General features: G+C 42.5%; 1 protein-coding gene across 2 annotated transcripts in view; it reads right to left on the bottom strand.

The window, feature by feature from the left end:
* Tmtc1 (transmembrane O-mannosyltransferase targeting cadherins 1) overlaps window positions 1–18,713 on the bottom strand; it is a 257,242-nt gene that overhangs the window by 46,983 nt on the left and 191,546 nt on the right. Inside the window, exon 10 of one of the 2 annotated variants that reach the window (XM_063254489.1) lies at window positions 7,051–7,164. The exons of the other annotated variant lie outside the window; for it this stretch is intronic. Coding sequence (XP_063110559.1) covers window positions 7,051–7,164 — 114 coding nt within the window. The remainder of the gene's footprint in view (window positions 1–7,050; window positions 7,165–18,713) is intronic. 2 annotated transcript variants of the gene reach the window in all.

Consider the following 18,713-nt stretch of genomic DNA (forward strand, 5'->3'; position numbering starts at 1 on the left):
GGACCTGGGGTGTGCTGGAGTACCTTATACCACAGAGTGTCCTCATGCATGGTCACATGAAACCCTCAGAATTAAGGCCACAAGCACAACGATTGTAGAACTTTATGGCTGAGGAAAGGGAGGCTTGAAAAACTAGATCACTTTATTTTTTAACATTCCAAAGTGTCAAGATGGCAAATGGCTCCTTAAAATCTATTTACTTGCCAGATAATTCAAGAGTCCTTCAAAATTCAGCAAATAAATACACTCCCATGAATCAGTATTGCCACTTTGGAATAATTTCTCCTTTTTATTTCTCTAAGCAAGTCATTGAAACTATGGTTACATAAGTAAGGATCAGTTCTCAGTGATAAAAATGACATAAACAGTACTCAGGAAGTTTGGCTACTGAGATTCTCATTCAGTGGAAAAACGGTATCCTGGCATGCAAAATAATTATGGTTCTCTGAAAAGCACAGAGCATGGAAACTACTGGAAGTCCTGGCACTCAGCGAGTGCAGAAGATACACGTGTATGCTTTCTGATCTGTTTCTAAGCTCCAAATATCCAAAGATGAAAGCTGTGAACACCTAAAGCTTGATTTTCTAGTTTACTGTTGGGAGCCGCGGCCGAGCCCGGTCGCCTTACTTGGCGGACGTGAGGCCTGTAGGAAAGAGCAAAGCCTGAGCTAGATTACCCCTCCCATCGAGTGTGCTAAGATGGCGCTTATCTCCTGCTTCCTGCTTGGTAAACAACCCGCCCTGTAAGATAGTCTGCCTAGCAACAACTGATGTTAGCCAATCAGCCCGCATCGCGCGCTTTGAACTGATTGGCCACTGTAACCCTATAAAAGTGAGTGCCTCTCCCGCCACGAGAGAAGAAGCACAGAAGGAGCCGCGGAGAGCGGACCGGTAGAGGCTTCGGGACAGACTGTAGAGAAGAAGCACGGAAGGAGCCGTGGAGAGCGGACCGGTGGAGGCTTCGGGACAGACTGTAGAGAAGAAGCACGGAAGCAGCCGCGGAGAGCGGACCGGTAGAGGCTTCGGGACAGACTGTAGAGAAGAAGCACGGAAGCAGCCGCGGAGAGCGGACCGGTAGAGGCTTCGGCCGGGAAGAATCCCGGGGCAGACTGTGCGGAGAAGGAAAATAAAGAGAGCCTAGCCACTGCCAGATCTTGTCGTGTGTTCTTCCTGCCGGCCGGGAGCGACACCGACAGTTTACTTAGGTCATTTAATTTAAATTTTGAATATTTTGTTCAAAAGCTATCACTTGGGTACTCATAGGGCTTTTCATTGTTGAAGTAACATTGCTCAATGTGCTACAATTTGGAATTTCCTTTCAGGACTCACACACCCTGATTTATTTGTCTGATTTCTATTCCACACATGAATTTATTTGAGGTTAACTATAGAAGGTCAGAGATTTCTATTTCCTGTTGAGAAAAAAAAAGAATCTGGCAGAAAAACATTCATAGGAAAAAATACAAATATAAAAGTTAAACTTCACTGGAGTAAAGTATACATAAAGTGAACTAACAGCTTCATTTCAGTAGTTCACTGCAGATTTTCAATGCTGACAGTCTGGCATACTTTAAATACTGGTTCCTTCATGTGATAAAATTATCATGTCACTGAAGTGCTGACAATTTTATTAGTTTCTTCTTTAATTGTCTGAAATTTCCATTACCACCTAGCAAGTAAGTGTTGCTGCTTTTTCTTTTTTCACAGTCCTCCTTCTGATCCGTTACAGCTGCCTCCTGACTCCATGCCTCTTGTGACAGCGACCTTAGGTGTTCCATTCACCCAGTCACTAACTGAACACTTACAGTGTGCCAAGGCTAAGCTGTGAGCCCAAAATGGGAAAGAGAAAGCTATCCTAGCTCTCAGGAAGACTTAGAGTGGAAGGAGACAAGAAAACTGACTTGGTCTAGTGCACAGTAACAAGAGCAGGAGTGGGGATGAGGCACAAAGACTAGGCGCCCAGCTGCACCTGCAGGGCTCCCGGAGACAAAGAGGAATCATAGGGAGGATGGGTGGGTAGGGGCTGGGAAGAAGCAGGACAAAGGTGGTGCATCAAGCAGAGAAGGAACACAATGGAATGGCACAGCTCTGGGCAGCAGGAAACCAGCCAGTGTGAGCTGCAGTGAGACGCCACTGCAAGCCACAGGCAGATAGCAGTGACAGCCAGGGGACAGGACAGGAGTAATGACAGAGCTGAGAGCTCATCAGTGTCCAGATGCTCTCAGAAGCTCTGGGAAGGGGAGGAACCCTTCAGAAAGAAGTGAAAAAGATGCAGAGAAGCAGGCCTAGGGAATGATGGGCAGGGAGGATGACTGCTCCAGTAAGGGTTTCCTAGAGAAAACCAGTGCTGGCATGTTGAGAACAAGGAGCTACAAAGACACACCCACTTTACAGAGCAGGCAGTGGGCAGTGGCACCAGTGCTGCTGAGAAGTGGATGCCCAGGCAGAGCCTGCTGGGTTCACCTGCATGGATGTGCCGGTGGCCAGGGCAATGGCTGGGGGAGCAGTAAGGGGACCCTGGGCAGGAGATGCTGGCTTTCCAGGTCATTCTGCCACTCAGAGTGGAGGAGATGAGGAAGGGCCCAGTTAGACAGCAGGAGGAGGGAACAAACACAGAGTCTTCCTCAGCTGCTTAAAGGTGATAGCAACTACGGAATATTTCAACATGCATAGGAAAGTGCCATTTTGGGTGAAGTGACAAGGACTAAAGAAATGTTATAAATAAGAGCTCTGTGAGTCTGGACATGATGGAACCCTGAGAACAAACAAGAAATCAGCCTTTGTGGGGCAAACATCAGAAAAAGGGGCTGGGATGGGGGCAGGAGGAATTTACTAGAAGGAATTGGCTTAGGGACTTGCTGGGGGTCAGGAAATCTGAGAAGGACTCAGTGAGCCTCACCTGCATTAGAGAATAATCTATGTCATTCAAGTTCTCTCTCTCTTCCTTTTCTTCATGACCCTGTGGACTGAACCCAAGGTCTTCACAGTGAGCTATTTCCCAAGCCCCTATTTCTTTTTTGAGACATGCTCTTACTGAACTTCCCAGGCTGGGCTCAATCATCCTGCTTCAACCTCCTGAGCTGATGGGATTACACGTGTGCACCACCACATCTGGCCAAAGTCTACTCAAATGAGAATCTCATCTGAAAAATACTGAACCAGAAACATCTAGATTAATCCAGATATCATGGCCTGAGGAACTGACACATAAAAATTAATCATCACAAGTTCATGCCTCACCTGTGGGGTGTCCAGGAAGGGAAGATAGGTCTAGAGGAAGATACACATTTGATAGGAGTAATTTAGGGTCTCTAAAATAGACAGCTTTTTGTATTTACACTGTACTTCAGTTACTATTTAAAGAATTCCTTAGATACTTTAAACCCCAAGTGTTTATGTCACAGTGTGGGGGGAGAAAAGAATTATTTCTACAAAAAACACTAAAATATGGGAAGCTATTGAACTTGTTGTTGAATTAGATGCAAATGATAAAACTAAACAAGACCGGTGGAGAGAAATTAGAAAAATCTGAATCCACTCAGATCACTTTGGCAGTACCCTTACATTTTATTCTACTTTAAACCATCAAAACTGTTAATCTTGGCAGTGAATTATGGATTTCGTTATTACAGAATCTAATCAGGAGATTCTCACTCAAAGAAAGGGACTTGGCTTGACACTGGAAGATTTTTTAATAGGATGTACATTTGAAACTTGAGGGTAAAATAAAGTACGCACTTGAGAGCATGTACTTTTAAACTGTCTTTTTAAGGTAACAATACAGTACACGTGTGGCTAAGGACATACTCAGTATCCTCCACATGTTTTTCGGACCGACTAGATGAGGCAGTTGTGTGGGAAGAACTGAACTGCTGGGTGGTCCTGGACATCCTACTCCCATGATGAAGGGTGGAATCAGAAACCACCCCCAGGGAGCAGAGTGATCAGCAAGCTCTGGAGGCATGCAGCAGACACATCACTGGTTTTGATTCTCCAACACAGAGAAAGCCAGCCTTGATGTGTGGTCCTGCAGTGGGTACAGACACGACAGCTATCCCTGTGGCAAGTGAAGCTGACGCTCACATCTGTGGAGGACGTAAGGAAATGCCCCTGTCCTGCTCCTTTAATGTTTTGGGTCCTGACCTGAATACACAGTCTTAGCTACAGCACTGTCCAGGGAAAGTTTTTCTAGCCCTACAGAAGCTCAGTAAATGAAGTTCACCAAAAGGGAGAAGTCAGTCGCATTTTCACATTATTTGAAAAAATTTTTACAAAAGTAGACTATGTTGTATGTAGTTACCAACTTAACATTATATTATTTTTTAGAATTTCAAACCAGATAAAAAGAGATATAACTCTCATGATTAATTTCATTAGGGCATTTGTGGGATTTATACATTGGAATGGAAAAATGACAACTGCTGGAACTGATGTCAGATCATGCTGCCTTTACCTTTCCATTTCCTCACTCAGGCTCTTGCTGAGTACAGACACAGAAAGCCTGGGACACACTCAAGTTAAACAGGGGTGGAGCAACCCCAAGAAAGAGGAATAGCTGACCCACCCGGCCACTTCCTCAGAGAAAGGGTGGTTACAACATAAGGCCAATCTTCCAGGCACAGAGGCATTAATCCTCAAAATGATGAACAGTCCTGGTGTTTTCCTTTTCTCTCCAAAACAAAGAGTGACAATTTATTTAAACACAGAAACAGAAACACCCACATCCGCTGAAAACTCACCACAGAGCATCCACACAAAAACAACAATATTTTAAATCAGAAGCGCTGCAAATCTGGCCTGAGAGCATGAAATAACTCACTGATGACTACATAGTACATTTATGGCTTTAATTGTTTTACCCTATTTCCCAAGGGGCACACTTCTTCCAGAAGCACGGTACTGAGGTGAACATTCACTTTCATTGTTTCACAGGCAAGAAGAGGAAACACCCAACCAGCTACTATAATTCTGTAACATCAACTTCCAGGGAATCTCATTTAATTTATACCTTTGCCCCAAGCTGTGCCTTAGGGTCTACCTTATTTCTGCATTTGAACTTGACAGAAAATCATTATAATAAACAAAATTTAAAGGATACCAATACACTTCTTCCAACCAGTATTTTTTTAGACAAACTCACTGCTCTATTCTTCTCTTCAAGAATACCATCTAAAATTGATAAACACTGATTAATTATTAAAGCCACAACACACATTGCATATTCTCTGAAAAAGATATGTCTCTTTAAAAGTGACATTTTCTTGTTGCGAAAACACACAAGAGCATTATGGAACATCTGGAACACATACAAATTTATAAAGGAAAAAAATCAAACCATATTCTTACTAACCAGAGAGAAACACTGTAAACATTTTAGAAACTTCCTGCCAATTAAATAATATAATTCCTTATTAAATTTTTAGAACTACCTTTTCCTTCTTAATAAAAGCTACTGCTCAACATTAATCTAGGTTCCAGTTATGCCTATGGCACTCCTCTCTTACAATATGTGAAAAAGCTTTTGACAGCAAACTTGTCCAGTGCTGGGATTAGGGGTGTAAGCGCTACACTGGCCCTAGGGCGGGTAGCCTGCATATAACATAAGGGACAGAAAGAGGCTTTGCTCTCTCATTGCTTTTGCTGTCTTCTCTGCCATCAACTGTTGCCCCTGCTTGTTGCTTTGCCAGAGTTTTGCCACCAGGGACTGTTCTCTGCAAAGCCACTTTACTTTGGAGCCAGCTGATTATAGACTGAAACCTCTACAACTGTGAGTCAAAATCTTTTTCCCTTTAACTTTGGGTGTTGGGCATTTCGTCTCAGCAAAGAGAGAGAAGTAACTAAGACAGAATTCAACAAAAGAGTAGCTTCATTCTGCTTCTGCCCATGTAGACTCGCAGGCTGTCCTGTGTGCTGGTCAGCATTCCGTCACAGTGCTAAGACCCAAGCCAGCTACATATAAAATGATATGTGTGTCCTGGCTCTGGGTATCAGGCATGTCAGTTCACAACTGGCCCCACTGCTTGGGCCTATGAGGAGACAGCACATCACAACAGAGGTACAGGACAGGACCCAAACAGCTGAAGAGCAGGAGGCTGAGTCCCTCCTCCAGCACAGCTTCAGTGACCCAAAGGTCCCACGACCTCCCAAAACTACCACTAAACAAGCCCTGGCCTCTGGGGTCAGATCCACGCTGTAGTCTCTCTGTGTTAGGTTAAACACTTTTATAATCTACAACCTTCTGGAGGAAAGTCATCAGGAAAGGTGGGGTGATTCAATAGTATACCCACTCCTGCTCCTGAGAGCACAAAATCTGCATTGCAATTGTCCCTTAAGCCATATCTAAGGGGAAATGCAGCATCTTCCCTTCCAGTGGAAGAATGCTTGAAGTGACAGAAAACAGACATGCACCCAGACACACACAATGAGCAAGCTCCCAACATAGTAATCGAGAGTGTCTCTGTCTAATACAGCCATCAGCGCATTTCATCTCTACACATGGACATCTTCACAGAAATCCTTTAGTATGTATCACGGACAATTCATTGGAATAAACTTCCCATACCTCCCCCCAGTATATTTTAAACAACTAACTGTATGCACATGTATATTAGAATATATGTGACCTTACTACATAATGAAAACGTTTTTTGGAAGTACTGTAGATTAAACCCAGGGACTCTGTATACCCTCAACCCTTTTTTGTTTTGTTATCTATTTTGAGAAGGGTCTTGCTAAGTCACAAACTGGCCCCAAGTTGGCCTCAAACTTGCAATCTTCCTGCCTCAGCCTCCCAGAGTATTGGGATTATAGGCTTGTAATATACCTAGCTAGCAATCAATCTTTTATATGCAAATGCCACATGAGAAGTAAGTTAGACCCTCCCCTTTTACATCAGATTTGAATGCTGAGCCTGAAGACTTAAGAGTCCAGAACTATTGCAACTGCAAAGATGTGTTCAGTGTCAGGAGAAACCAGCCTCTCTGGCCCTGGGAAGGGAGGAGCACACTGGACTGGGTCCTTGGACAGCAGCCACACTACCCAGTTTGCTTACTTGAGTGCGGTCCTGTAGTGATAGATGGCTTCCCTATTCCGGCCCTGGTCCTTCAGGAAGTTGGCGTAATTGTAGTGAACCTTGGCATTGTGGGGCAGAGTCTCAACTCCAGACCTAGAATGCAGACAAATAAAGCAATCAAACACAGCTGTCAGGCTCCTTCACATTCTGCTCAGTTTCAACCTGTGAAATGTCAACTGTATCCATGTAAAACAAGGCCTCCAAAATGTGTGAACTAAAGGACTTACTAAACATTATTTTTATGGATAACAATGGAGGCATAGTACACACAAAACATTCTCAGTAGGTAAAGCAAGGGACCTTTCCACCTGCTGGGGACACAAACCTGAGTGGAGCATGGTCACCTTTCCCAGGCACTTAAAAGAGCTGAGCAAGGTTGTACACCAGAGGTTATGCCACACGAGGGCGCCTGGTAACCCTGTGACACTTAGGCCAGGTTGGCTTAGAACTCAGGTGCAGTGCACAGAAGAGGGGATGTCACAGGGCCCAGCACGGTGAGATACACATCCTGGGGAAGTGGGGGTCAGCACTGTACAAACCGTTTTCTCCTTTCATGCCTGGTCAGGCTTTCTATTCAAGGATACTCAATGAAAGAGCCTACAAGTGATCTTTACGTACAAGACGAAGAACCAAAGGAAGCACAGATTTGGGGATCTCATAGCAAAAGGACAGCAAGCCCAAGCTCACACTTCTTCTTCCCGACATGTGGTGCCCTCGCCCACTGCCTTCTGCCTTGTGTTCTGCTTCAGTCCAGTACTCTAGAACCCATATCACTGGTAAGAGGGGAGACTGTGCTATCCCTCCCCACGTCTGCAGAGTCCCCAGCAGTGTCACATTGGGGAAAAAACTCATCCAAGACCTAGCAGTGAGCCCAGGGACTCAGAAAGGTCCTCAGCTGCTCAACTATGGCAGGCAGTCAAGGTGGGCTATGTGACATGATTGTCCCAGACCTGGGCCCACTAAGAATGGTCTGGAGTGAGAGAGAGGCAAAGAAAATGTGAGTGTAAACTCAGGCCCAAGCAGAATCATCTGACAAGGATGCAGTTCCAGAAGTCAGGTGAAAGAGTTGGACAAAGCTGGACTGCCAGCATTTCCTGGGACTGCGTGGGTGGCTCAGCTGTTCACTGCATACAGAGTTCCTCCATGCTGCCGTGCAACGCAGATGCTGGGAGCAGAGGCCAGGCAGAGTCCCTGGTTGCAGGGAGCTTCCAGGGGTAAGGAAACACTGGTGGTTAGGAAGGTGGGCAATGCCAAAGTGGCAAGAGTAAGGTGGTAACCAGGCCCAGGAGGGCAGAACAGATGGGAGGCTTGCAGATGGCAAGGCCAGTGAAGCTAAGACCTTAAGGACAATGAATCACATCAGTCTCAGAGCAAGAGAGAAGAGTATCCTCAGCAGAGGAAGGAACCCTGATCGCTGAGGGACCAGAAACCACTCAGAGGTTCAGGATCACAGGAGCATGAATCTGAGCAAAGTGTGAGTTTGAGGGGTCTGTGATGAGAGTGGGACTTTAGATTTCATCTGAAGAGTACTGGGAACTCAGGGCAGTTTTAAGCATAGAAATAGAAAACATAGAAATAGAACCATGAACTAAGCACGCCCAAAGGAATGCAATAGGGCAAAGTGGAAGACGCAGGAGAGCCTGTGGAGAGATGTCAGGGGAAATGCAGAGAGGGGAGAAAAGAGAAGCAGGAGGAGAGAGGGTGGAGGTCAGAAGTTCACCCTCGGGCATGAGTGATGCTGTTCCATTGGCAGACATGGTGGGGGACAGGAAATAGTGGGACAGATCCCTTGGGGTATGTTCCCTCCTTCCATAGCTTCCTTTGTTTTTCTTTCCAAAAAATAACTTGAGATTGTCTACAATAATGAAATCAGTGTGAGAGTGGACTGGAGTTTGAGTTTTATTGGAAGTTAACATTTCCCAGTGCTAAGTCTGGGCTAATTTAAGAAGAAAATAAATGCAATTATTTTCTGCATAAGGAAATGAGGATTTGCTCAGAAACATTAAAAATGTGCTTAAGTCTTTTTATTCTTTTATTTTTATTTTTTGTCTTTTTGAGATATGGTCTTGCTATGTAGTTTAGGTTGGCCTTGGGCTCACTTTGTAGTCCAAGTGGTCTCAAACTTGCAACGATCCTCTTGCCTCAGCCTAAAGAGTGCTGGGATTACAGGAGTGTACCACCACACCCAGCTCCGTGCTAAGTCTATTAATGCTGCCATAACTAAATATTTTGGCTTAAACAGTAAGAAACTCGGATTTCTCACAATTCTGGAGGCTAGAAGTCAAAGCAACAGCCCCAGTGGTGGAAAAATCTATGGTACATGTGTTATTCATTTCTCTTCTAAGACAAGAGTAAGGAACAAGCTGTTCCTCCTAAATTAAAACCATGAGATTCAGGTTTAACAGTAATGTTGGCACTCTGATGTATAAGTGGGTTTGATTTGGATTTGGGCACTTGCCTCTGAAATGCTCGCGATCGCTGCTGCATCCACTGCAGGGCCTGGTGTGGGCCCCTCTTTTGACTGGTAGATGGCAGCTTCTGGATATTTTCTCATGGTCTTTCCTTGGTGGATGTGTTCATGAAGAGAGCTCTGGTCTTCCTCCACCAGTTTTATTATTTTTGGTGGGGATTGAACACAGAGCTCTTGCACTGAGCTACATCCCCAGGCTCACCTTCCCCTCTACTTTATCACTAAGCTGCCATGCTGGACTCAAACTTGTAGTCCTGCCTCAGCCATCCTGAGTGCTGGATTGCAGGAGTGCTCCGACAATGTGCCCGGTCCTTTCTCCTCCTATCACAGCACCACACCCACTGGACCAAGGTCCCACTCAGGACTTCATTCACCCTTTACCACCTCCCTCTCCAGTCCTATCTCCAAATACAGTGAAGCTGGAGGCTAGGTGCTCAACCTATGAATTTGGGGGGACATTCTTCCCTTCTCTTTCACTATTCCATCTGTAACAATCACCACAACCCTAGATCCTAACTATGAGGAGGGTGGAAGAATGTGGGTCACCAGCAAGGGTTAGGGCTGCCCCAACACTGAGCAGCTGTCCTGAGGCTTCCCCACTCTCAGATGCTGGTCCACAGTGGGGGCCGCCCACCTCAGGCACTGCAGTGTGCAGGCTTTGAAAATGACCCAGGATGGAGGAGGCAGGAGAGAAACTATTGGTCAAAACCATGACCTGAATAGGATCCTCCAGCTGCCAAGGCATAAGCATGAGACACAGATCCAGAATCTGTTTCTGGGTTTTAATCCCTCACCCACAAAGAAGTGGTAGCAGGGGAAACAACACAGATGTGTTTGAGGGCAGTAAACGGTGAGGAAACTTCTGGAACTTACTCTAATTAAATGAGACAGGGGAACAGCAGAAAACCCAAGAAATGATGGATATGCTCAATTGCATACCTGTAGTAATCATTTCACTATGGATACATGCAAAAAGTGTGATGGAAATAGAGTAAATGTTTAATTTTTTTATTTATTACAGTAAAAGACATACTGCTATTCATTTTGTTCCAAGTCCTCTCACCAACTCTGGACAGGCATCCCATCATTTTTGTCACTTTCTGAAGCAGCTCTGGAAGTCCTCTTTCCTAAGTGTCATTAGTTGTGCTGTCCTGATGACCTGAATTGATTCAAAATGTGACCTTTCACTGTCATTTTGACTTGGGAGAAGAGCCGGAAGTCACCAATGCCAGACCCGAGGGAGTGCTGGTGACAATTTCATCCCCTCTCCTTGTCACATTAGAGAGGAGAAAGTTGAGCCCAGAGACAGCAGGGGCCTGGCACAGACTAATGGGTTGACCTGCCTGACAGCCAAACACACCTCCCATACACACTACAGACAGCTCCATTTGGAGGAAGAGGCTAAAACACCCAACACCACCTTCTGTGTGTGATACGCCTTACGTTTATGGTTCGTCAAATCTTTTTATTTGCATGTTAGAAACTAAATACATAAAAATATAACCTTTAAAATGGATAGTACCCAAAGTGAATTTAGTCATGTAGGCAAAATCTGGGTCAGAATAATCATAGCAATTTCAGAAAATTGAATTTCTATCTGGGAAAATTTGTGCATTTTCCTCTCAGACCTAAATAGCAGGTAGCAACAGGTAGATTCTGAAGACAACTTTGGTCCCAGCGCAGACAGCGCTGATACTTTACTGACATGGATCTTTTCCTCTGGGCAAGGGATACCGTTATACTAATTTACCTTTCACCCAAGGAGTAACAATTCGGGCTATGAGAATGTCCTGGCAAAGATCAGGGCATTGTTCAGTGTCATGAGGAAGGAATAATATTCCTACAGGCTGGCAGGGTGGGTGGAGTAGCCACCACTCCAAGAACACACAGCTTTTCCCATTGGTGCTGTTCACCTTTATGCTTTCTGTGGTGTTTTTCTGTTCTGTTTTCCAGGATCTCACTTTACTGTGGATAGTGGAAAAAGACAAATTAAAAGTTGGCCCAGGACAATATTTTCCCTGAACTGTAGCTGTCTAGGTCACCTGGTCTGCAGGTCCCGTTTGCTTCTCTTTCTTGTTGTGACTGGCACTCCCCATTTTAATTTTATTTTAAAGAGCGTAAAATTAAACAGAACAAAACAGATCATAAGAAAACAATGTAAGGGACACAGATTTCAAAGCAAGACAATTGGAGATTTTCACTGTCTATCACATTGTCTCTTGTTTTCTTCCAAATAGTTGTCCATATCTTCACACATAATGAATTCATATAAAACAAAGTAGTATAAAACTGATCATAACAGGATGATGAAGGCATTTTAGGTCTTTAAGACCAGACAATAGGGAAATCAACAATGGCTGCCATAATATCTTTCTCTTCAAAAAAGCTGCCCATACCTTCACGTATATTGAAATTAGACAAAACAAAACAAGACTAAAATCACTCTGAACAAAGAATAATAGTATTGCTGGATTTCACATCATGATGCTACAGAATCATCATTGGGTACCTTAGTGTCTCTTTTTTTTCAATGTAGCTGTTCATTTCATCATGCTTATATAATCGGTTCTCATAAACTGTTTAGAAGTTCTACACATGTATGAGTCTCTACATGTATACTTATTCTTTCTGTATTAGAGGGAAAAACAAAACAAAACAAATTCCTAGAAAAATATGAAATGAAAAAGACATATAAACAATAATAGCAAAGAGCCCAGAACACTGATGATATAGGCCTTCAAAACAAGATGGTAAGAGCATAACTAAGGTTGTTATTTTACATAATGATCATCAAGAGTTCCTCAGATCACCATATAATAATATGCACAATTGTTCTAATCCTATGAATGTTAGCTATTTTGTTTCAAGAACTTATATACTTTGTAATACAATCATCTTAGCTATACTAAGTGTGTTTATGTAATTTTATATTTTTTCTTTTCCCTTTTTTCTTTTTCCTCATTTTCCATGAGATTATTCTTTCCCCTTTGAGCAGATTCTTATCCTTTCACTGTATTTATTGAGTTTTTTGTATCTGATGTACTCTTACCATTTCTTACACTAGGGAGACTATACAGTATTTACACATGTGAGTTTATTTCACTTATGAGTATGGTCTCAAGTTGCATCCATTTAATTATGAATATTTCAATGTGATCACTTTTATAGCAGAGTAGTACTCCACTGTATAAAAATATCACATTTTTTTAAATCCATTCCTCAGTTGATGAGCATTTAGGGTGTTTCCAAGTTCTGGCTATTACAAATTGTGCTGCTATAAACATGGGTGCACATATATCACTGTGGTATGATGTTTTCACATTTTCTGGGAATATGTCCAGAAGTAGAATAGCTGGGTCAAATGGAACTGCCAATCCCAGCTTTTTAAGGAATCTCTAGACTGACCTCCACAGTGGTTGCACCAGTCTATACTCCCACCAACAGTGCAAAAGATTTATTTTTTCACCAGCCTCTCCAGCATTTGTTGTTGGTAGTTTTCTTTATTCTGGCCATTCTTTCTGTAGTGAGATGCAATCTCAGTGTTATTTTAATTTGCATTTCTCTAATGACCAGTGATGCTGAACATTTTTTCATGTATTTATTTGCCAATTGTATTTCTTCATCTGAGAACTGTGTATTCATCTCAGATGCCCATTTTTTGATTGGGTCTTTGAAATTTGGGGATCTGATTTTTTAAAATTCTATATATGTTCTGGACAGAAGTCCTTTGTCTGAGGGACTGTTCATTAAGATTTTTTTCCCATTTGTGGGTTTTCTTTTCACTATTCAATAACTTCTTTTGATATGCAAAAACTCTTTAATAGGATGCGATCCCAGGTGTTGATTTTGTAAAGTATTTTGCGTGGTTTGATTCTTGTTCATGAATTCTCTACCTATCCCTGTGTCTTCAAGATTTCTACGTACTTCCAACAGATTTAGTGTTTCTATTTTAATATTTAGATCTTTGATCTAGTTAGACTTTAGTTTAGTACATGATGATAGGATGGTTCTAGTTTTAGTTTTTGGCATATGCCGAGCCAATTTTTCCAGCACCATTTATTGAAGGGACTATCTTTCTTCCAGTGGATGTGTTTGACCCCTTTATCACAGATAAAGTGGCTGAGTATGTTTGTAGTTGTAGTTGTATCTTCTAATCTATTCCACTGATTTTCAGGTCTGTTTTTATTCCAGTACTATGTTGATTTTATTACAGTAGCTTTGTACTATAACTTCAAGTCGGGGATTGTGATGTCTCCTGCCTTGTCTTTGTTGCTTAGAACTGCCTTTACTATCCTGGGTCTCTTCTGGTTCCAGACAAATTTTAGGAGTGATTTCTCTAGATCTCTGAGGTATGCTAGTGGCATTTTGATTGGGACTGCATTAATCTGTAATTAATTAAATCTGTATAACAACTTTTGGGAAAATGGCCATTTTTACAATGTTTGTTCTTCCTATCCATGAACAAGGGATGTCTTTGCATTTTCTGAGGTCCTCTTTGATTTCTTTCTCAGGGTATTGTAATATTCCCAAAATAGATCTTTTGCTTCGATTAATTCCTAAGTATTTCATTTTCTTGGATGCTATTGTAAAGGGTGTGGCTTCTCTTATTTCTTTCTCAGTGGTTTTTTTATTAGTGTATAGAAATGCTATTGACTTGACTTTGTATCCAGCTACATTGCTGAATTTATTTATTATGCCTAGGAGTTTTTCAATGGAGTTTTGGGGGTCTTCTATGTAGAGTATCATGTCACTTGCTAATAATGATAATTTAACTTCTTCTTTTCCTATCGCTACTCCTTTAATTTCTCTTTCTTGTCTAATTGCTCTGGCTAAATTTCCAGCACCATATTGAATAGGAGTGGTGATAATGGACATCCTTGCCTTATTTCTGATTTTAGGGTAAAGGCTTTCAGTATTTGGCCATTTAATATGATGCTGGTTGTTAGTTTGCTATAGATGGCTTTTATCATATTGAGGGAAAGACCATCCATTCCAGTTTTCTGTAAGGTTTTTATCATGAATAAATATTGGACCTTATCAAAAGCTTTTTCTGCATCTATAAAGTTCTTATTTTTGGCTCTATTGATATGGTGGATTACATTTATTTATATGCATATGTTAAACCATCCCTGCACTCCTGGGATGAATCCCACTTGGTCATGATGTATAATCTTCTTGATGATTTGCTGCATTCTGTTCACCAAAATTTTATTGAAAATTTTTGCATCTATGTTCATTAGGGAGACTGGCCTATAGTTCTCTTTTTTAGTTGGGTCTTTCTCAGGTTTTGATATTAGCATAATGTTTGCTTCCAGGAATGAGTTAGGGAGGACTATTTCCCTTTCAATTTCATTGAAGAGTTTGAGGAGTATCGGCATTAAATCTTCTTTGAATATCTTGTAGAATTCTGCAGTGAATTTATCTGGACCTGGCCTTTTCTTTGTTGGCAGGGATTTAATTACATTTTCAATTTCATTAACTGACATTGGGTTATTCAGCAATTTTACATGTTCTTGACCCAGCTTTGGCACTCCCTGTTTTAATGGAAACTCCCAGCCTTATGTATTTACTCCACAAAGATACATAAAGTGCACATATCACATGGCTGAACCCAAAGCCCTGTTAATCATTATGACAATAATTATTTTTAAAAATATGGCTTTCAACTCAGGATTTAACGCCCACATTCCACACTTCTCCTTCACCTCTTTTACTTGTAGAAGGTTTGAAAGGTAATGGAAATAATAACAGTAGCCATTTTTAGCAGGTATTTCTCTACATTTTTAAAGCATCAACTTGTTTTATTGTGATTACTGCAAAACAATTCTCAAATTTCTGGTTAGAAAGTGAAAATTTTTTTAAAAAATGAGTATGAGGTAAAAAGCTGAAGATCAATAGAGTGCCAAGTAGGGAGAATCTGTCCTCAATGGTGAACACTGCTTTGAGAGTTCACGTCAGCACGCATAGGACAGCTGGTACTTACAGCTCATCTCACGAGTAAACCGAGCTCCTGGCCAAGTTCTCATGTCCCAAGGTCAGCCTGGCTCTGTGCCCTACCAGGCAGAGGTGTTACTGCACCTTTCATATTAAGGATGAGGAGATTTAAGCTCAGAAAGAGAAAGGTCAGTTTCTGAATAATAGATCTGATAAGTATTTGGACAGAAATTTCAACCAAGGTCCAGAGAGAGTCAGAATCATTCCTGAAGTTGGCCAACATCTGATGCTAAGCCAAAAGAGCATGCCAGGCCACCAGTAATATTTGAAATACACCAACCACGTAACACTGCACATGTCATGGCAGGCAAATGAACTACAGCCTGGAGGGCCACACAGGAGTCGAACAGTTCACGAGTCTTAGGCCCCTTTCCTCAGATGGTGGCAGAGATGGACACAGCTGAATGGCCCAGAAGCCAAAAGTGGTTACTATCTGGCCCTTAAAGATCTCTCTGACTCAGCAATTCAGAGGCAAAGAGAGCAAAGGGTGCTGCCTTCAGAGTAGCAGGATGAGCTGGGCCATGGGTTGCCTCCCTTGCAGTCACTGAAACAGTTCATGAATTCCCATTCTCAGAGACTCTGGGCTGGATGTGAAAGAAAATAAATAAATTAGTCTGCACTTCCAGGGATTTTGAAGATGGGGTTAATCTTAGCAACTCTTCCTGTGGTGTTACTGACTCCAAACAAATGTGAAGCTCTGGGTGGTTACCGGACTCAGTCAGTTGCCCTCTTCCCTGGTTAGGACACAGGGCAGATGCTTGTTAAAAGAATTAAAGAAATATCCCTTCTACAATAATCTGGGTTAGAAATAAACATTTTAGAAAAGATGTTGCCAAGCTTATCATCCTTTAGCCTTTGTACGAGATTTAGGTTCAAATCCTGGCTCATCCTAACAGCTATTTCAGCTTGGAAAATTTACTTCCTCTAAGACTCTGAGGATATACCATGCTCGGTTCTTGTGCTTTTGTGTTTAAGTCTCCAGTCAACAGCAGAACAAAGCTATGCAGGGATGCTGCATTTGTGTCTCTTAGAAACACACTGCACACCGCAATCTCTCTCGTGAAAGGAGAGATCAGCTGGGAAGCAGCTGGAGCTAGACCACTACTTGTATTTTCCCTAACACAAAGGCTTGTCTTAAGCTATTCTATAAAGATTGATCTTAATATTGTGGAGAAAAACCAGCCCACAGAATCACAGAGGCCAGGTGTGAAATGGTGGATGAGTTTATTGTCTGTAACAGAGGAGAAAACCAGGGTGGGGCCTGCACCAAGGGCACTGCTGACTCTGGAACTACTGTAATTGTTTCTTGATTCAGCCAGCTCCTGGGTTTGGTCACCAGGGCTCACTTACACGTTTCTCGTCCTTGAATACTCAGCTCAGACCTGTATGGAGACCTCTGCTGGCCTCCATATTCACCTACTTACCCTCATGCAATTTTCTGTGTCTAACAGTGTATTTGCCTAAACTATTGGATTCTCATGTGCTTCACTCCTGCATAGACAAAAAGCTCCACTCTGGACACCTTCTATTATCCCTCCAATTCTCTCTCATATTCTAGAAGCTTACACAATGCCCACCACATGCCAGACACTGTCTTATACATCTTTCACTATTTCATTCTTACACTATATTTTGAAGATAAACATTTTTATTCTAAATTTTTAAGTGAAGAAAATAGGCACTATGTTTAAGGAGCATGCCCAAGATCATTTAATGGCTTAGGGCAGAGCCAGGAAGTCCTGACCCCTCTCAGCCACACTACCCTGATGCACGAGTTAGCAGCAGTGTTTGGCTCCTCCATCCAAATCCACATGAACATCTGGCCTTCGAGGAAAAAGAACAACCTTAATGTCTCAGAATCCCTAAGAGTTATGGTAGGATTTAGGCAAAATTTACTAAAACACTAGCTTTGAGTTGCCCATGACATGAAATTCCATTTGACAACCAAAGGCCCCTCTTGGCCCAAAGCCCACTACGCACATTATGGAATGGCTTTTGCTCACCTACATACTTCCATCCTGGGAGCAGGAACTTCTGGAGTGCAGCCAGTGTACTTTGCTTTACTTTTTCTTTTTTAAAAGTGATGTACACAGCTTGTACCCTAACATATTGTCCTTGAAATAAAGGATTTTACTTTCTGCCAAAATTCTCCTTGAAGTTGTTCTGATGAGGCAGCAAGAGTCATTAGAAGACACAATTACTGATAGCACCCTCACCCGGGCGGGATTCAACATGGGCAGAACTGTTTTAGTTCCTTATAAAAGCACTGACTCTTGAATATAAAAGGAAGAAAAGCCAACAGAGACCGGAAGTTCTGTTACTAAACTGAACTTGAATAACCTTGTGTTTACAGAACAACTGAGGAGGAGGCATTATGGGGTGGTGGCAGCCAGGTCATCATGTCCCGTGGGAACTGAGCTGAACATGGATTGCTGTGGCCCAAGCAGGACGGAATCTGAGGCCCGAGAGTCATTTCACAGGTCTGGAGGGATCAAAACTCATGGCAAGAAAAAAAAGCAGCTGGGTGTGGTTCAATGATACAGCACTTGCCTAGCTCTGTTACACACCCAGCACCACCACTGGAAAAAAAATCCTACACTGTGATACTGGTGATAACAATACAGATATAATAATATTAAATAGATAAAATAATTTGATGAGCATGCCAAGATATATTTTTTTTAATTTTAAGGAAGTTAAATTGCTTAGTAGTAAAATATGATATACTTATTTAAGTCAGTAAGACTACAGCAGATCTTTGTCTTGTTCACTCATCGATTCCTTCATCCACACATCCCATCAGCTGCCCTCTCTCCCAGCACAATGCCTGAGCTGGAGCAGTCATGGAGGAACCATGAGGTTCAGTCCAAGCTCCTCTCGTAGAAGGCAGCAGGCCTCTTTGCTGAGACCCAGGCTTAAGCTCTGCTGAAGGCTTGCCCTTCTGAGGACTCTGACATGAATACAAAATGAGTTTTGCGCACCATCCCGAGCCCCAGGAGTTTAAGATTATTGTTCCCAGTGGTCAAGGAACTGCCCAGCTTCCAGCCACACTCGACTGGCTACAGCTGAGTTTACCCCTCCTTCCAGCCGACAGAAGTATACTGAGCACAAGCTGCCTAAAGCCCTGCTTGCTAGGCTCCCACCTGACCCTCAGTCCTGCATGCTTTCCCTTGTATGC

Source organism: Cavia porcellus, unplaced genomic scaffold, assembly GCF_034190915.1.
Source record: "Cavia porcellus strain 051 isolate PalLab524CR breed Dunkin Hartley unplaced genomic scaffold, mCavPor4.1 scaffold_8, whole genome shotgun sequence".
Taxonomy (NCBI): Eukaryota; Metazoa; Chordata; class Mammalia; order Rodentia; family Caviidae; genus Cavia; species Cavia porcellus.